The 20,582-nt window shown below is 39.1% G+C and overlaps 1 protein-coding gene across 1 annotated transcript in view; it reads left to right on the top strand.

The window, feature by feature from the left end:
* LOC132825688 (nuclear receptor subfamily 6 group A member 1) overlaps positions 1-20,582 on the top strand; it is a 165,117-nt gene that overhangs the window by 51,169 nt on the left and 93,366 nt on the right. The window contains exon 2 of the mRNA XM_060841075.1: positions 19,854-20,084. Within this exon, the coding sequence (XP_060697058.1) occupies positions 19,854-20,084 (231 nt within the window). The remainder of the gene's footprint in view (positions 1-19,853; positions 20,085-20,582) is intronic.

The raw sequence follows: 20,582 nt of genomic DNA, 5'->3' as shown, positions 1-20,582 counted from the left end.
TGGTCCATTCAGCCCATTGAGTCGTCACTGCTGCTGTTTCTCAACTCCATTATCTTGCCTTATCCCATAACGTTTGAAACCCTTACTAATTAAGAACATACCTATCTCAGCTACGCTCAATGTCTTGATTGCTGCAGCCTTCTGCGGCAATGTGTGAGAGATTCACCACTCTCTGCTGAGGAAATTCCTCTGCATCTCAGTTCTGAAGGGTCATCCCTTCACTCTGAGGCTGTGCCCATGAGTGCTAGTCTCTCCTACTAGTAGAAACATCCTCTCCATCTCCACATCTTTTATTCTAGATAAATGCTGAGAGGATGATTCTTCTCATGTGACCGTCTGGGAGCAGAGGGCCTAGTCTAGTAATAAAGAAATGCCAATTTAAGACTCAGAATAGGAATTGCTCCGATGGTTGAATGTCTTTGAAACTCCATGCCGCAGAGCTCTGTAGGGGTAGAGTCCTTGTGTATATTTAAGACTCTTGATGAGTAGGGGAATCGAGGGTTGTGAGGAATGTTGGATTGGCCAGGATCATATTGAATGACTGAGCAGGCCTGAGGATCTGAATGGCCTACTCCTGTTCTTATTTCTCACTGAATTTGAAGTGAAGTCTGTTTTGGGGCATTAGTCTTGGAGCTCAGGAATGGGATATACCATACCAATGTTAGTTATGTGAATGTTTGTTTGGAAGATGGGTGCATTCTGTTGCCACTGTTGGAATTCCAAGTGAAAATGGCTCATGAGATATAGAAACAGAGGCAGCTGGGTACATGGGGAAATGAGACTGGGTGGTCTGAAAGAATGGAATTGCAGTGACTGAGAGTAATAGGGAAGGGTGTGCTGTATTTGGAATGTTGGGAGAGATTTGTTAATTTGTCAACAGTACAATGGAGTGTCTCTAGGATTATATCCGGTCTAGGGAGTGAGGAGAATTTGATATTTGTCCAGTTTCTGGATGATGTGGGTAATGGTGTGTCAGCTAGGAAAACGTGGCAAGATCAGAAAAGTGAAATTCTCTATCAAGAACTAAAGTCTGATTTTCCACTTAAGATTTGAATAGTGAACCAAGAATTTGACTCATGAGTAACAGGAAGCCCTTTTTCATGTATCAGCAATCATGTCTATTCTCCCCTCATTTATATGAAATTTGCTATTTGCTGGAAAGAAACTAGGTAGTGACATTTCTCAATGTGGAAGTCCTACCAGGTACCTGGCAGCTCCAGTTTGCTGCTTGTTCCTTTTGAGCCTCCATCTTCCCAGAAATCCCCAACAAAAAAGCTGCCATCTAATGGAGGTGGCATCAGCCTTGCCAAATATAACACCTGTCTAATTCACTTACAGTACAGTTCTCAAAATCACTTTAATGCTGCACACTTTAGGGCATACTGACATCTTTCATTGTACCATTTTTATGCATTGGAATAGAGTATACTTTTAGGGGTCTTTGCTTTCTTAGCAATCGTTTATTTGTACTCACTTGGTGCATGCAGCATCTCTGCCTTTTTGCAGTTTTCCACCATCTTCTCAGGTTTTTTTTTGCCAATAGCTAGTCATTGTTGTAAGCAGTGGTCAGTCAAAGGACCTGGATGGCATCATGCCACATCAATGTTACACCTTTAGCATGTGACAGCAGCTTGTGCAGTAAGCACACTGCATGTGTTTCAGCCAACAGGTCATGTCTCAAAAGTTTAAGGGCAGTTATTTCTTGGTCAATCAAAGGGGATTGTCTTCAGATGGGGTTATCAGCACAGTAAGTCAAGGGAAACATCTGATCTAGATCTAGGAGCTTGAACAGATCAATCAGTCATTTGGGGCAGGCAGGGCTAGGGATTCCATGGTATTGCAATCTTGGTAGGGTTAGAGGGCTGCACCAAGATCTGTTCAATATCCAGGCACTCATCAGTCAGGGCCACCCTATGAAATGGGACAAGGGAGTGACCATGGTCAGTCATGGGTTCTGTTCACTGAAAGCCAAGGGACATTATCAGCCACTGCAGTGGCAGAGAAGTTCAGGAAGTCAGTTGTGGGGATAGGAAGCAACATGCTGGGTGCAGAGGGGACAATAAGGCATATAAAAGTGGGAGACAATAATTGATTAGAGGACTTGGGTTACTGTGGAAGATGGCGGGTCATCGACAGTCACCAGAACCAGGGTTTTGACAGTGGGGCAGTGCATTATGATTGGCATTGTTAGAACGCGGTGGTCATACCCTGCTATTGATTAAAACCAAACATCCAGAAAAGCTTGCCTCACCTTGCAATCTGTCAAAATGTAAATAAGTGACCGAGAACTCCTAATTTCCACTATTTAAAGAGAAATAACAATTTAATTTCCTAACTCTAATAGTGAATACTAAACACAAACGAATTGCAAATCCAAGCCCCCCTTTTTTTTCTTAATTACTATCTGAGTCCAACTGTATAACAATGCTGTTCGAATTACACTTGTACATTAAGTTAATCTAAAGTCCACAGAGTCTCTGTCTTCAGTCTTCCCATCTGCTGATCTCCCTGGGTCGTCTTTCTTTTTACTGTGAGTATGTCTTATAGGAAAAAGTACATTTTGATGTAGAGTGCCTACTAATTTCTTTGAGAGCAAGATTTTAAATGGACAGTTAGCTCTTCAGCAGTTAGTCTGTTGTTCAGTGGCAGTTGCTCTCTGACCAAATTTTCAAAATGCTCACATTGGTTTATACCTCCCAACATCATTCCCTGTCATTGGTCTTATGTTGTCAAAACAATAAATTCAAATACAATTGGATTTTAGTAACCTGAGCATAATTTTAACTATTTGGTTAAATTCAAATTGTTGTCAAAACAGCGACCAAAACTCTGGTCTCATTTAACAACTAATTGGTTCCTGATTCCTGATGATGAGCTTTTGCCCAAAACGTTGATTTTCCTCTCTGATGCTGCCTGACTTGCTGTACTTCTCCAGCACCACTCAAATCTTGACTGTAATCTCCAGATCTGCAGTACTCACTTTCAGCTAATCATTACATGAACCTATTTTGGGACAGTCCACGTCCCAGCTTTCCCACTCAGGCAGCTGAGCCTGCACTTTAAGTTTACTTTGATATTCAAAAAACAATTTCTATTTTAAAGTGAACATACATGCTTTCAACATCATAACAGCTTGGCTAAGCTGTAGACCTGGGGGATTGGTAATTTTGGGACATGCAAGATTAAATGAAAACGTTTGTTGGGAATGTAGAAGTTCAGGACTGATGGCATTGATAGGGAATGCAGAGAAGAAAGGAATATGAAGATTTCGGGGTTTCCTAGATTACCAGGCTGACTCTGTGACTCATTGTGATATGCGACCTTTGTTGCCTTCCATCCTCAGTGGAAATTGTCAAACAGCTGTGATTTTACTGGTGTAATTGGTTTTTTTTAAGCATCCAGGTTCTGCTTGTGTGTGATGTAAGCCATTAATCAGGCACTTACACAATACAGGTTGAAGATATCTGTATTTATAGAATTCCACATGTGAAACATATGCAGTGACCAACTATGTGGGTACAATGTAGAAGCAAATGAGTGTAGATGCTGGAATTTACTGAAAACAAAAAATACTGGAGATCCACAGTGGGTCAGGCTCAATGTTAATTTGTTTTCTGTCCATGGATACTGCCTGAGCTGCTGTGATCTCCAGCATTTTTATTTGGTATGTGGGATACAAATCCGGTCATAAGTAATATTGACTCCGTCATTGACTATAGTTGTCGTGAAGTCGAAGTAATCGTAGGTGACCTTTTAAAATTGTCAGTGAGGCACAATTCACAAAGACTTCAAAGGTTGTTGAAGACATGGAACTGATTTCTTCTCACCTTGAATCGTAAAGGTGACATGCTCTTGTATGAAATTTGCCTTTTTTTTTGCATAATGTGGATAGAAGGGCATTGTTTCAGTAATCTGACCGTATTTATAATTCCTCTCTGTAAATGCAGAGAATGGTTTGTGCTGCTTGCATCATAAGGTCCACTCTGTCAAAGGTCCATTTACAGATATTCCAGGGCCATTGTTGGAATCTTCTGTATTGAGGACTGCTAAACTGCCATTAGTGTGATGGCTAAACGCTACCAAGAATCTGTTCTGAATAGGTCCTCTGGCAACAGGTGCCTTGCATTATGGTCCAGACAGAAAATGCTACATGATCTTTCCATGCTGTGCCTTGCATGACTGGAATGGGTAAGGAGTGGATGTGATGGGTGCTACAGAACTGGGAGAAGGGCTACAGTCTTTTGGGGAAGAAAATGAGAATATTGAGCAGTAGGAACATTTCCAGCAAGATAGGGTGAAGTTATAATTCACTAACTGTAAATTTGTTGTTGCTTAAAAGGCAAACATGTGTTTTATTTCTGGGAATAAAAGAGCTTTTTTATTTGTTTTTCTTCACTTTTCCTATTGTTCAATAAAAGTTAATGTTTTAAACTGTTTGAACAATGACATTGAGGGTTTTCCATGTAGAGCCATCACAAGATATGATGCTATACTGGATGTTTGAGAATGTTACTCTTTCTCTTAGACAGGCTCTAACATGATATGGTGCCATGGATGTATAGCCTTTTGTAGTTGATCAGACAGATGATAATGTAAAGTAGCAATATATTTATGAATATATTTTCAATGAACAGCATCTGCGCCATCTACATGGCCCTCCAGCGTTTCTATTTCCTTTCTAATACTTGAACTGTGAAGGACAATTTGAGACTGGCAACAGTTGACCTGGTGCATGGCTGGCCTTTAAATGTGATACCATTGTCAGAATTTCTGGAATGTCATAACAGTGGTGACCACCTATGCTAGTGAACATAAAATGGGATGGTGCAAATGTAATGTGTTATGCATTAATGATATGAACGAACAAACTGAGGGCATTGTTTCTAAGTTTGCACATGACACAAAGGTGGAGGGACAGTTGGTTTTGAGGAAGTGGGGAGACTACAGAAGGTCTTGGACAAGCTAGGAGAGTGGGCAAAGAAGTGGCAAATGGAGTACAATGTGGAAAAGTTCGAGGTTATGCACTTTAGTAAGAAGACTAGCAGTGTAGACTACGTTCCAAATGGGGGAAGGGCTTTGGAAAGCTGACACAAAAGGATTAGAGTGTTCTGGCTCAAAGTTCTGTTGAGGTTAACCATGCGGGTTCAGTTGGCAGATAGGAAGACAAAAAGCAATTTTAGCGTTCATTTCAAGGCGGTTAAAATACAAGAGTAGGGATGTACTGCTGAGGCTGTATAAGGCTTTGGAATATTGGGAGCAGTTTTGGGCCCTGTGTCTAAGGAAGGATGTGCTGGCCTTGGAGGTTTATGGAATGATCCCATGGATGAAGGGCTTGTCATATGAGAAGTAGAGGATTCTGGGTTTGTGTTCCTTGGAGTTTAGAAGGATGAGAGGTGTTCTAATTGAAACTTGCAGAATACTCAAACCTGGATAGAGTGGATGGAGAAGATGTTTCCACTTATAGAAGGGACTAGGATCCGAGGCCACAACCTCAAACGAAGAGTTGACCCTTTAGAACTGAGATGAGGACATTTTTTCAGTCAGAAGATGGTTAGTCTATGGAACTCATTGTCACAGAGGGCTGTGGAGGCCAAGTCATTGAGTGTATATAAGCTGTAGATTAATAGGTTTTTGATTAGTAAGGGGATCAAAGGTTATGGAGAGAAGACAGGAGAATGGGGTTGAGTCAGGGTAGCTGTCGTAAGCATTGCTGCCTCTCAGCATCAGGAACCCAGGTTTGGTTCCAGCCTTGGGCGACTGTGTGATTATAAATTCTCCCCATGTTTGTGTGGGAATCTTTTGGTTTCCTCCTACAGTCCAAAGATATGCAGGTTCAGTGGATCGGGCAATTTAGCATGGCCATAGTATCCAGAATTATGCCGTTTAGGTGGATTAGCCAAGGGAAATATGGGGATAGAGTAGGGGAGGTGGGTCTGGGTGGACGGTCTTTGAAGGATCGGCGCAGACTCAATGGACCGAATGATCTTCCACACCAGGGATTCTATGATGGGATCTGCTCCACAATTCAGTGGGATAAATGGCCTAATTCTGATCCATATCTTATGGTTTTATGACCTTGTCATATAATGAGGGAAACAGTGGAGAATTGCAAGAGAGAACACAGTACAGCTTATGAAAAGAGATCCTCCATGAGATGCCTAAAATTGATACTTAACTGATTCATGGCAACCCTCACTGGTACCCCTCTCCAGAATGAAAGAATGTTGGGGAGGTGTTTTAAGATTAATCGGGGCCAGCGATGAGTCCAGTCATAGAAGAGAAGGTTCCAATTGAGGCTGGAAGTTGTAAATCTTTGTGCCAAGAGTAACCTGAAAACCATGTTATTTAAAGTAGAAGTTTTTTTAAAGTTGCAAGTAATACAGGTTTACTAATGTTTTTGAAAATTCTATCTCTTACCCGCGTTCAACTGGATTCCCCTTCCTGACTGGAGACCTCTCCTATCGTAACAACACTGCAATTCCAATTCTAATCTAAGCTGGCCCAGTTGGGAAGATCCTAAGAATTTACATGAAATAATATTGTCTTTGAGTCACTATTGTGAAAGCCGTCTTCAGTAACTCCCATTGTTTTCTCCTCCCTCAATGACTGGTCCCTGAGCTGACCTTAAGATTGTAATTTGGGACTTGAGTTTCAGTTGCAGTGGAGGATGGTGACTGCAACAAGTTATCTTTAAAACATCTTTCTCAGCACTCAACTGTAATTTGAAATAGTCATTTCTTATTTCCCTAGTTCACTGCTTAATATTCTCGAGATTCTGACCTGCAACTCCACACCAGGCAGATAACTCAAAAACGGCAGAGGACATTAGCTGGAGAAAGTGTCACATTACAGTTGGAGTGTCTAGCATCCTTTTGAATTCGAAGTGGGGTGCTTTTTAAATATAGTTCCTCTAAGTATAATGACTCTGAAAATGAATATGCTTTGAAATGGCTGCTGCTGAATTTGAAACAGAGCACCTAAAATATGTTCTTAAAAAAAAGTTTGATTTCTGAATAAAGTAGTTGAGAATTCCGAACCCAAGGTCAAGAGGCAGATCACATCAATTTGATAATACATGCCTTTTTGCACTTAGGATTTTTGCTAAGTCATTGTGGTTGAAGTCCATCTCATGATGCTGTCATTCTTGAATAAGAGGCTTGCATTAGCAAGGGTGATAGTTTCATATAACCAAAGGTCAAGAATCCTTCAACTGTGAGATCACATAGATTGCTCAGTGAGTTTCATAGACTATCTTACAATTTTAAAAATTATGCATCTTTTTGAGAAATGTTTCTGGTTATGTTGGCTGGTGTACTTGAAGTAACTTTACATGAACACATTAAATTTTGAAGCAATTACTGACCATAAAGAAGCACTGAAGTCTCTGTGCAGCTGATTCTTATTGTGCCTGTGAAATAGTGCATCATATGACACTGTGGCCAATTCTCTTACATTATGCAGCAATGTGTAACTGTGGATTTATGTGTAAAAAGCCTAAAATTGTTTCCCTTTTGGTATTTTATAGGCCCTTGACGATGGCTTCTGCTTGTTGGCATTTCTCACTGGTAGTATTCTTTCTTTGAAACAATTAGAACAGAATTCCTGCAGAACTCTGTTATTCATAGTAACCATGGTATTCTTCCATCTGTTTAGGGCTTTACAGGGAGAAGGGCATGGGACAGGGCTGAGGTTGAATAAGTATCATTGGATTGGGAGGGGATACTGTGGAGAGGTGGGAAAGAAATGTAATGCTACTTGACAAAGTCACAATTTATTTGATAAACTGAGATAATATTCAAGGTTGTAAACTACTTTTTTCTTTTAATGTCATTATTTTAAGTATACAGAAAGAATATCAGTTGATTCAATTTTAAATGCATGTTCTTTCAAAACCTGAAATGACCTATTAAATGCTTGCTTTTGTGTTTTTCATTTGCTGCAATATCTGTAAAAACATTTTTATATTTGTTAGACATGTTTCAAACATAAGTCACTGTATAAATTTAAGATTTGCAATGTTTATGTATATAGAATTTTTTTGCATTCTCTTTCAATATCCTTGATAATACTACAACTATAATCAACTGCTGGTATCTACTTGTAAACATCTGTGCTAAGGCTCTGTAGCATCTCAACATGAGTATTATCTTTCAAAAACTTCAGTTTGTAAAGTCAATCTCAATTTTTCAGGAATAAGCCATTTGTGGCCATAACTCCACTTTCTTGTCTGCCTCCCATTAATCTTGATTTCTTGTAGATCAAAAATCTAACTCCGCTTTGAATATATTCAATAGCCCTGCATTGCTGGGATAGAAAATTCAAAATTAACAATCCTTTCTGCTTTGAAACTGTGCCCCCCAGTTCTAGATTCTCCCATGATGTCAGCATACTTTCAGTACAAAAAATGTATTTTTCAATTGCTGCACCCTTATTCACTTTTAATTCCCATGTGAACCAAATCTGCAGACCCTCTGTAAGACCGCTTCTTTATATCAGCAGTATCTCCATGCCTATTTCATTATAGAAGTGAGCAAGTGACAGAATGACAAAAAAACCCAGGAAAATGTTCCTAATCTTCAGTTAGGAGCAATTCTAGCTAGCAGCATTTTTTTTCCATATGACCAGGTGCTTTAGTGTTGTCATAAAGTTAATTTCTTAATTTGGTTTGAAAATCAAGGTTTTATCTAGATGTGTGTGTCTATTGTTATGACATGGTGGTGAACCCTTCTGTTAATTAAACCAAACACCCAGAAAACCTCACTTCACCTGATCATCTGTTAAAATGAGTGCCCAAGAACTCCCAAATTCCACTATTTTAACAAAAATATCAATTTATTCTTTAAAAGTGAACATTTAAACAACAATCATTCACAATTCTTTCTCCTAACTGCTTATTATCTGCCTCCAACTCTAACAATATACTGTTCCAGTGAAACACTTATTAAAATTACATCAACTTAATTTCAAAACCACACAGCGGCTGTCATCATCAGTGTCTTTTTTTCTTTTGGCTGAAGATCTCCCTGTGTCGTCATCTTTCTTTTTACTGTGAAGATGTTTCCTATCAAAAAAGGCACCTTTTTTTTATATAGTGTTTCAATCTTTTGGAAATCTATCTCTCTCTATGGCAGTTACTCTCCCAGACTTTCAATATGCCTGCTTTTTTAAGCCCCAAGCATCGGATCCTCTCATTTGATCAAATTCAAACTCGATTTGGGTTTAAGTATCCTGAGGCATAATTTAAACTGGTTAAATTAAAATTATTGCCAAAACAGCAACCAACTGAGGTATCTATTTCACTGCTAAATGTTACATATTTTCAATTTTTCAGTACACGCTGAGACTGCTAGTTAGTCATATGACAGGTGTTTGTAAGAACTCAGTGCAAAACAGTATTCAATCTATCTTTAAAGGCACTGTACACATCTTCAGCTTCATAATAGTATATAATTGTATATCATCCCACGGCCTCTTGCCCTCTTTAGAATTGTATCCTTTTATTTTATGTTGTTTCACCTCATTTTTCCTACCTAAATATACCACTTCACATTTCTCTGCTAAATTGAATTTGCCACCAGTCTGTCCATTGTATAAGCCTAAATTCTCTTGAAATTTCTCATCATCCTCCTCACAGTTCTCAACAATTAAAAGTTTTGTTGCATCCACAAATTTTGAAATTGTGCCTTGTGCACCCAATTCTAGGTGAATAATATAAATTAAGTCATAATTCCTGCCCTAGGGAACCATAATAATCCATTGCTGATCTGAAAAACAACTATTCACTATTGTGTTACATAAATCAGCTAATTTCATATTGCCTCTGCCCCATCTATTCCAAGGGCTTTAACTTTCCCAAAACATCTTGTCAATACTTCCTCAAACAGCTTTCTATATACATTAAATCAATCGCATTGATCTCCTCAAAAACACTCCACCAACTTAACACAACACAATTTTTCCATAATGATTCCACGTTGGATTTCCAAGATCAATCTATTTATGGAAGTAACTGTTAATTTTCTTGGATTATCATTTTAACCGATTTCCCATTGCCAGGGTTAAGCTATAGTTCTTGTTCCTGTTCCAAAATGGTATAAGAATAGAACGTTTAATTCTCCAATGCTCTGCAACTAAGGAAGATTGGAAGATTATGGGATGTGGATCAAAAGTCCAAAAGTCTAAAGCTTGAATTCTTCACTGGCTGGTTAGATTATTTTAGTACAGTATAATACTTTTGACCATATAGCTACTGTAGGGTTAGTGGAGGTAATGAATTGACAGAAGACCTGCAACAGAAATTGAAGGAATGCTGCTGGTTTTCTCTCCAAGCAGTGGTGTGGTGTGTTGCAGAAGTAGGTCATTTAATCATTAAGCTGTTCTGTTACTCATTGAGATCATTGCTGATTTGATAATTGTTAATTCCACATTCCTGCCTTTTCCCAATAACACTTTATTTCGTTACTGTTTAAAACTCTATTTTTGCCTTGAATATATTAAATGGCTCAGCAGGCTTCTGGAACTGCCGCTTACTCCTTTATGGAGTAAGTCTTTCTTCGTGGTCTATAGCATCACAGGGAGAAGAATCAGAAGAGAAGTTGTTTGAGGTGTGGAGGTGGTGAGATCTCACCATGAGACTTTACACAGCTAAGGTCTTCAGAAAGAATTTCTCCTACCTGTACCTCTACCAGGGTGAGTGTCTCCTGCAGCTCTGCTTCACAAAAAGCTGGCCACAATTATACCGAGTCAGAACAGGATCATCCCTGTGACCCTTGCCTGGCACATCATTGTTTCTCTAAACAGGTTTACCACACTTTGCCAGTATGGCAGGCTTCCTCATCATACAGAGAGACATTGGCTTCATGCATATTTCCTTCAGGTGTTGCATCTATTATCCCTCATTGGAGTAGCACACTGGAAATAAAGCCCTACTATTCCTGGAGTTAAACCCCTCCTTATACATAAAGACAGGTAGACATGCACCATTGGTTCTAAGTGGAGGAAAAAAAAGTCACCCCTCAGTGAGAGATTCCTTCAGTTTTTCAAATCCTTCAGCTCTTTCACTTTTTCACAGGAATTACAGGATTAATTCATGAATGATAAAGTCTCTGAAAAGAATAACCTACAGCAATTGATGGGAGAAAATGTCTGGCTTTCCCCAAGCTTTAGTTTTTTTTTACTGCAGAGAGAGAGAAAAACAAACTATCTGCTGCCCTTTCAACAATCCGAAGGATTCTGCTAATATCACTCTCACCCACAAGATGTTCAACTACCCAGCAACCAGTCAGATTGTTGCAGGCTGATGGCTTTTGGCATCCACAATTATTCACAACTCCACAAAATAATCGACTACTTGTTGCTGGTCAAATCTCATTTTGTATATATTCCTTAGATTGTGTATCTACAAACAACTCACTGTTTGAACAAACAGTAGTGTAAAACTCCACAGTTTCAATAACTTGTTCTTTCAAGCGCAGCATGGTTTTAAAACCATTTTTTTTTCTATTTTGATCCACAACCAAAAATACAGAAAATAGAATGGCATTTTAATACCTCTCAGTCAGATGTACTATAACCACAAAGTAGTATTGAATGCGTATTTGGTATGCAACCATACCTGGACTTCAATGTTTTTGAATGCTGACTCTTCTAGTATCCCCCACGATTTTATAATTCCTTGTTGGACCTCATAAGCACCTTTTTGAGGCACCAAAGTGGCCACTGAACAACAAGGGTTATCTGAAACAAACCCAAAATACTGGAGAAACTCTCAGAAATGGCAGCAGCTAATGAGAGAGAAACACTCTCACAGTATGCTCCTATGATGAGCTGATTGTTAGTATCTTTCTGTAATAGTTTGATTGCCAGGACTGTGTGGAAGGAACCATTAGTTAAAAGTGGAGCATGTTTCCCTTTTCATAGTTGTGTGCAGCAAACTTCCCAACTTTGTCATCATGTAAGCATTGTGCTTTCCACCAGGGTTTTAGTAACCACCACAAGAGTGAGGGAAGGGAGTGGGCAGCAGGCATGTCATCACTCCAGATGAGCTGGCTATGAGCATCTCTTCAGACTCCAGTTTTTTTTTTGATTGTCATTGCTGAACAGTTTCTCACCTTACCATTCCTCTGAACCAAACCAAAATATTATTTTCTTGGTCACGACTCTGAAGCAAAATGCACCACAAAATAACCATGCCAACAAACACTTAGTACCTTTTTAATGTAACAAACTCTGCAATGAGCTTCATATCATGAGAAAACAAAATTAGACAACAATGTAAGGAAAATTGGTGGTCTGTGGCTGATAGCTTGCATCAAGAGTTTGTTTAAATTATTTTTCAAAACCTAAGACAGTCATATAAAGTCTTGGAGAGGTTTAGGAAGGTAATTTCAGAGATTAGGGCCTAGGCTGCTGAAGGCACACATTACTGCAGTGGTGCACTAATTTAAAATCAGAAATATCGAAGCATCAGAATTAGATGTACATAGATACTTCTGAAAGCTTGGCAGTTGGAGGAAATTCCAGAAAGAGAGAGAAGGTAAAGCCATGGAAGGATTTGAAAATAAAGTTGAGAATTTTAAAATCAAGGCATTATTTAAACTGGTCAGAGAGCACAGATGTGAGTAAGGATGGGCAGCAGAGATTAGAATGACCTCTGATCTCTGTTTTATGTATGGGAGGATGTGGAAGCCCAGCAGGGGTATATTGGAATAGCTGTGCTGAAATGGACTGGTTGCCTGGCATAGTAAAGAGGTTGAAATAGGCAGTTTAGGCACAGATATATGGCCATAAGCTTGTTTTTAGAAGTTAAACATCATGTGATTGTTTGTTTGTTTGTTTGTTTGTTTATAATCATACTTAATTGCAGGCAATTGCCTTTGAGAGAAATAGTCAGTAGCTTCAGAGCTGATTTTGAAGCAAGAACAAAATAAGAATGGATTCAGTCTTGCCGATACTCAACTGAAAAAAAAATTCTGCTATTCAGTACTAGAAAGTTGGAAAACATTTAAAATAACTTACAGCACCTCTCTCAACTCCTATCATTGTATGTCGTCAGGTAATGATACAGGGCATTCCAATCAGGTGTAACAGTACCTCTAATATCCACAGTCGTATTTGCTTATTGAAGCAGAAAATGAGGATGGTCTTACACAAATCCAAAAAAGAAAAACATAATTATGAGATGAGAAATAAGCAGAGGATCTGCCCTTGTGAAGTGCTAGTCTTCCCTTTCAATGATAAATAGAATACTCAGCAACTCATGTTTTGTGAATTCCCTTCGTGTCTGTCTTGAAGGTGCCGTCATTAGTCTGGTGTTCTTAGGTAGTGCTACCCTAGTGGCTTCAGCATGGCTAATGGGAGGATGCTGACCCTTTAATGGAGAAGATCAGATGGCCTTTTGAAAGCGGTCTGGAGTTCTGGATATTGAGGACCAGAATGCCAACTGTATAATTTTGGCCTGGTGGCAACAGTATGAGGTGGCTGACTGATCAACTGCAGTGCTGGCAGCATGAATGCTATCATGCAAGGACAGTAAATTCATCATGGAATAACTGCAATCCCTTGAGCAGAACTTCAGGAATCCAGCAGTTACTGTGTTGCCATGAGACTCGAACAGGCTGACATTGTGCACTGGTACCTGCAGTTATGATGGCAGCAGTTTGACTGCACAACATCAAGCTGGTTTTTTGACGCAACAAGAACAGATCACACTACTTGAGTTTGAGCTTGCATTACAGAACTGAGACAGTCAGGAGTTACATTTCTTGAATGAAAATCTTAAAAAATGCCAGTACACCAAATAACCTCCACCTCCTCCAGCGACCTTCTGTAATCTACAACTAAGCCTTCTAAAGCAGACGTGTCCCTAGACTTGGCAGACGGAATGTGGGGAATGGTTCCTCACCTACCGTCACAAAAATTTTGGCACAAAATTCTGTGGCTCACCTGCTCATGTTTTCCTACTTGCTACAGTGTTGTGTAGAGTCATAAAGAACTTGTCCATTCTACTTACAGGGGCAGCTTTCCAAAGATGACTTTTCCTGAGATTAGAGATTTTGGATGTGAATTCACACTCCAGCCCCCTGCATTTTAAATCTGGGCCTCACTTGTCTGTATCTCTGCATCGTTTCCCTAATTTGTGGCCTTGTGCATCCCCAATTTCTTTCACCACACCTCTTGCAGTCATGCTCCAAGTGTCTGGGCCCCAAGCACTGACGTTTGCTCCGGAACTCCTCTATGCACATCCCTTGTCATTTAAGACTCTCCTTAAAATGCCTCTTTCACCAAACTGTTGTTATTTGTCGTCTTATCTCCTTTTCGAGCTTGATGTCAGGTTTTGCTTGATAATGTAAGTTTTTAAAGTTGTTGAAGTATATTGTTATTAAGTGTGCTGTAAATACAAGTTGGTTTTATTGTCACATACCTAAGTACAGTGGAAAGTTCTTTTTTGTTTTGCGAACAGTACAGGCAGATCATAATAAACAAGGATATACAGCTCATAGGGTGCCGAGAGTGAGGCATACAGGTTACAACTGCGCAGAGGATGTACAAAACTAAGGTCAACGTTAGATTTGAAATTAGAGGTCCGTTTAGCAGTCTAATAACAGGGAAGAAGCTGTTCTTGAGTCAGTTGTCCATGTGCTTCAGCTTCTGTATGTTGTGCAGTTTGAAGAGAGTATTACTGGATTGGGAAGGGTCTTTGATGTTGGCAGCCTTTCCGCAGCAATAAGAAGTATAAATGGAATCCATGGATGGGAGGTTGGCTTGCATGATGGTCTGGGCTATGCACACAACTTTCTTATGGTCCTGGGTAGAGCATTTGCCGTACTAAGCCTTTGTGCACCCAGGTAGAATGCTTTCAATGGTGCATCTGTAAAAGCTGCTGAAGGTCCTTATGGGCATGCCGAATTTCCTAAGCCTCCCAAGTTTTTGTTTGTTCACCACTATTTCTTGGTTTAAAAGAGAATGTGATAGTAAAGCAATAATCTGCATTTGTGAATATTTAAAAAGTGCAATTATGGACATTGAAAAGAAATGCTTTATAATTGTAGATAAATTTTATTTTGTAATATGATTGTGTTTCTGTAAAGAGACCCCCAATTTGTAGTCATGATAATGGAATGGAATTCAGATTTTTAATTGCTGTTCTGTATTTTTAGTTTGGAAATTGGAAATAGTGATAAAAGCGAGTAGCTGGAATGTACAGATGAGTGAAATTAGGCTGCATTGCAACTGTAAAGTACATGTTTAAGCATGTACATTGGCTGAAACTTTCTATGGAAAGTCTTGAAGGCAGTAGGTATATTTTAAATGTAAGTCTTTTCTCTGTAGTCTTAATTTGCCCTGTACAAAATTAAAAGCTTAACTTTTATAATTCTATTACTTACAAAATTATAGAAAAGAACTTTAAATCAAATGAAGTATGTAAAACTGTGACCATTTAATAGCTGATATTATGATGTAATAGTCAAATATGACCAATGTTTTTAAACTTTCCTAAGTGTAAGTAGGAACAAGGAACAGCAGTAGATCATTTAACCCCTTGAACATGTTCTTCCATTTAATTAGATCCTGGCCAGTCTGATTTGTAACCTCCACTCAATGTTCTGTCATATCCCTGATAACGTTTTTGAATTGTTGACTCTACCAGTAACAAGGTGGATAATCTACTTCGTAAAAATAGCAGAAGGGACAGGTCATGAGTAAATTGCTAGTGAGTTTTCTGTCAACTCTTTGCAACGTTTGATATAGTCTTAGGTATCTGTCAAGCTGGGGTCAGGTCATGGAGGAAGGAACTAACAAAAAGGAAGAGAAACCAAAATGGGGAAAGTCAAAACTACAGAGAATAAAACAATCAGTTTGACTTGTGTTGCATTTTTAAAAAAAGGTAGAATCCAATCATTGATCATGATGTTGAACAAACTATGTGGACTTTTTGTCCTGCCTAAATGGGGTAGCACACTGGAAATCGAGCACTGCAACTTCTGGGGGGTATCACAAATGTTAAAGATTTTTATCAAAGATTGCAAAGTCCCCCCATTTACTTATCTTTTTAAACCCAAGTCAATAGAAAGTGCAGTTAGGTTTCTGTATTTACCAAACTTGACTCTTTATTACAAATAAATAGCTTCTAGCTGCAGATAAAGAACTGTGAACTATTGATATATAACTTTGCTAGTGTGATCTTTAACACCTGATAACACTCCCCCACGCACATACAAAAGAAAAATGTTTGGGAGAGGGTGGTTCAAATGGGGTGAAGATGTGGAGTGATAGGGGGGAAGCAAGGGGAACATCTGAAGGTAGATCAATTACCTCAATCCACAGGATTCACTGAAATGATCCTTTTGTTTGTCAGGGCTTGCAGTTCACTGATACCTCTTATTTGAGGTACTTTTCTTTGGAGGAGACACAGAACACAGCTTACAGAAACTGATGAAAAATAAATGGGCCCTCAGGCTATCGTTTTTTAATAGTAGAGATAGTGTTATGACACAACAATAGCCAAAGCAAATCAGCCTCTTTCTATTTGCAACACACAAAATTAAAATGCTGTGACCCTCCATTATCCCAACAGTTCCTAACCTGACTTCGTGAATAATCAATACTAGTTTATAGTTAAATTCTTATTTCTTTTGTTTTAATAATAGTCCAGTAGCTTTAGCAGAACAAAGTTAAACAACAAGGAATTGCTGGAGAAACTCAGCAGGCTTGGCAACATCTATTAAGAGAAAGCAAAGTCAGCATTTTGGGTCTAGTGACCCCGTCATTTGAGCCAGGTTCTGATGAATGGTAGCGGGACCTGAAACTTTGGGTCTGATTTCTCTTCGCAGATGTTGCCAGACATGATAGATCTCTCCAGCAACTCTGTTTCTGTTTCAGATTTCCAGCATCTAATATATCTAATGTCTGTTAATTAAACCCCAATCTGCCTCTATTCAAGTCCCCACTCACATAAAGAGAGATGACTAGCTCGTTCCTTAAAGTAGTTTCAGGAATGCTATTCCGACCAGCATTAAGGCTCTTCAGGAAAATTTAGTGATCGAATGCATAATAAATCCATAAGGTGAAGGGAGTGAAAACTCATTTTGCACATCTGAATATTCCCTTTTATGCAGTAGGTAAGATGATGATGATGATATGGGATACTACAGGTGGGTGTGTTTTTCCAAAAGTTGCCGTATCATGGAAAATTTAAATATTCTTTACAATGTGAACTCAGCTATGAATTCTAACTCAGCTATGATTCCTGATGAAGGGCTTTTGCTCAAAACATCGATTGTCCTCGGATGCTGCCTGATGCCTGATCTGCTGTGGTTCTCCAGCATCACTCGATATCTTGACCCTAATCTCCAGCATCTGCATTCCTCACTTTTACCTATGAATTCTAACTAATATTTAAGTATTGAAAGTTTAAGTAATGATTCATGTTTTGTAATGTATCTTTCTCATCCTGCCTGCAAAGGCCTGGCCTTGCTGGTTTCGACTTCAGACAGTGTGATTTCTCAGACTTTCAGCACTCCTACGTCCCAACTTTGTGAGCACTTTTCAGGAGCCATTATAGAATTCTTTGTGGACACTCTCTTATGCTTACATTTATTGTGGAAAAGATGTTTTATTGGAGGAAACAAAGATATCCTCCAGATAGTACCCTCGTACCTGGTCAACTCTGCTTCACATTTACAAGGGCTAACAATTTGGTCACGTGCACCACTGTCAATGTGTTTTATAAAAATTATCATTGTACTCATCCTTTATGAACAGGGTGCGCTACACAACCTGTCAAGCCAGTTCTACCATCACTTGAGTAATGGTTATTTGTCTCTTAACTGTCCACTTGGTTTGGTTGCATAATTTAAATTCTGGGCTACAAAAATAAAATCCTTTTCCATTTTGATTTTTTAAAATTAATCTATTTCAACATCATTTTGGGAACAGTTTCAGATTTCTACTGTCCTTTTGTAAAAGAGCATTTTCAGCATCACATCTTAATGGCCCATGTTTAATTTTAAAATTGCACAGCCTAGGCCTGGATCACCAGAAGCAAAATGGTGCCAAGACCAAACTAAAGTGCTTCATCTGAAAGAATGCTGCACGTGGAACAAAGGAGATTAATTTTTAGCAAAAGTAGAATAAACGACACTGATATGATAACAGCAAGCATAGAGACGTGGTTCCAAGATGACTGAGACGAAAGCTGAATGTTGAACCACATTTAATATTTTGAAAAGAAAAGGTAGATAAATATTTTAAAGTGGAAGATGATGTATAACTGTAAAATGTGGATGGGAATAGGGCTTTTGGTTCAGATTTGCCTTGCAGAGTGAGTGCGACTGATGAAAATAGTTCATTTTTGTTAATAAGGTTAACCTAGAGACATGGACTATCATTATAACCTGCTCCAACTAAAGAGGTTTCATGCGAATTGCTAATTTGTTTTTTATTTTTTATTATTATTATTATTGCATAGTCTTGCCCTTCTCCAAAAGTTAAATACACCTGTAACAACACCATCAAAGCCTCTGAATTTTGAGACTTCTGTGAAACCATCCATTTTGTCTTCTCTTTTCAAGAGAAAAAAAGACTCATCCTTTTGACACCATCAATGCTGCTGCCCCCTCTCCTTCAACTGGAAAAATGTATCACGTTTGCATCCAATTTCACCTTGCTGTCACTTTTTTTACACCTACTCTGTCTCTAACTCCTTCCTCAGCATCTCTGTTTCCATTTTGGGGATAGGCTGGCCACTAACACCACTACCAATCCACTGACTCGCGCAGTTACCGGGACTATACATCCTTAAACCCCACTCCCTGTAAAGACTTCATCCCATTCTCCCAGTTTCTCCATCTCTTGTCAGCATTCCACAGGACCTTTCCCTTCAGAACACCTTTTGTCCACTCCTCCATTCCTAATTCCTCCCCAAACACCGATAGCACTTTTCTGTGCAATCCCATAAGATGTAACACTTGCACATTTACTACTAACCTCCTCACCATTTGAGATCCCAAACACAGCTTCCAGGTGAGGCTGTGCTTTACCTGCACTAGATCCAAGCTAATCTACTGTATTTGCTGCTCAGTGTGGTGTCCTCTACATGGAGGAAACAAAGCGCAGAGTGGATGACCACTTCGCAGGGCATTCTGTCCACAAAAATGACCCAGAGCTTCCTGTTCTCCACCATTTCAACACCTTGTTCATTGGCCAACATCTCTGTCTCAGGCTTGCTGCAGTACTCCAATGAAGCTCAGTGCAAGCTGGAAGAACTGCATCTTATTTTCTGCTTGGGGCCCTAAAGCCTTTAGAACGCAATATCTAGTTCAATAATTTTTGGCTTTAGTACCTCCTTCCATGTCCTTCCCCCAACCCCTATGCACTAGGCTTGTCACCATGTTATCACAGTTATTTTCAGCTAGTAATAATACTCATTAGGGTCATTTGATTCTCCCAGACTGATCTTTACCCATTCTTTTGCCTGCCTAACTGCTGTTCTGTCTCTGTGCTCCATCCCTACTTTTCAATTACTCCCCCTGCCAACCTTTTTCTAGCTACAGTCAGTTCTGAAGAAGGGTCACTGGACGCAAAATGTTAACTCTGCTTTCATTCCACAGATGCTACCAGATCTACTGAATTTCTCTAGCAATTTCAGTTTCTGTTCCATCATCATTGTGGCCTGATATACCTGAATTTTGTGCAACTTTGCATACAACTTTTGTATTCACTTTGCCAAATCTCTCTGCCCCTTTCCCCCATCCTGTGTGAAATATTTATTTCTAAAATTGGGTAAAGGTGAACTTTGTGAACATCTTGCCTCTTACTTCTCCAAATTTATTTTGTGTTTGCCTTCCTCCTAGATGATCGCACTGATCAGCGAACCTGCCTTATCTGTGGGGACAGAGCTACGGGTCTGCACTATGGTATTATTTCATGTGAGGGATGCAAAGGATTTTTCAAACGTAGTATTTGCAACAAGCGGGTTTACAGATGCAGTCGAGACAAGAATTGTGTCATGTCACGCAAGCAAAGAAACAGATGTCAGTATTGCCGGCTCCTTAAGTGTCTCCAAATGGGCATGAACCGTAAAGGTACGTTATTTTTCAACATATTTGGTATCCTTAACTTTATGCACTGATTAAAAAGGTTTGTCTGTAATCATTCAATTTCTTATAAAATTGATAGTTTGGTTATAGGATAGGTGTCAACAATGAGACTCTCTGATTTTTCTTTCCCCAAAGATAATTGTTGAAATTTGCAGCACAAATCAATTGAATGTATTTTCAGTAATGGAAAGACTTTAGTGGTTAAGTTTTAAAAATTGACTTGTTGCGAATGTTAGTGTAAAGAACGTTAGAATATTATCGTTTGATATATAAAAACAGTGATGTGATTGAACCAGTCTTCTCTGTGACCATTCAATGGTATTCCATCTTCCATAAAAAATGGATGCAAGTATGAGCCTTTGTGCAATGAAGATATTTCGTTTTAAAAATGATGCAAAGTATAGTCAATAACTCTGAAGAACAACATGTATGTGTTGCAAAGGGCTGATCAGACACAAGTCAAGTGAATCAAGGCATTGGTCA

The sequence above is a fragment of the Hemiscyllium ocellatum genome, chromosome 21 (genome assembly GCF_020745735.1).
Source record: "Hemiscyllium ocellatum isolate sHemOce1 chromosome 21, sHemOce1.pat.X.cur, whole genome shotgun sequence".
NCBI lineage: Eukaryota > Metazoa > Chordata > Chondrichthyes > Orectolobiformes > Hemiscylliidae > Hemiscyllium > Hemiscyllium ocellatum.
The sequence above is the reverse complement of the archived record's forward strand: the minus strand, read 5'-3'. Positions and strand labels throughout refer to the sequence as shown.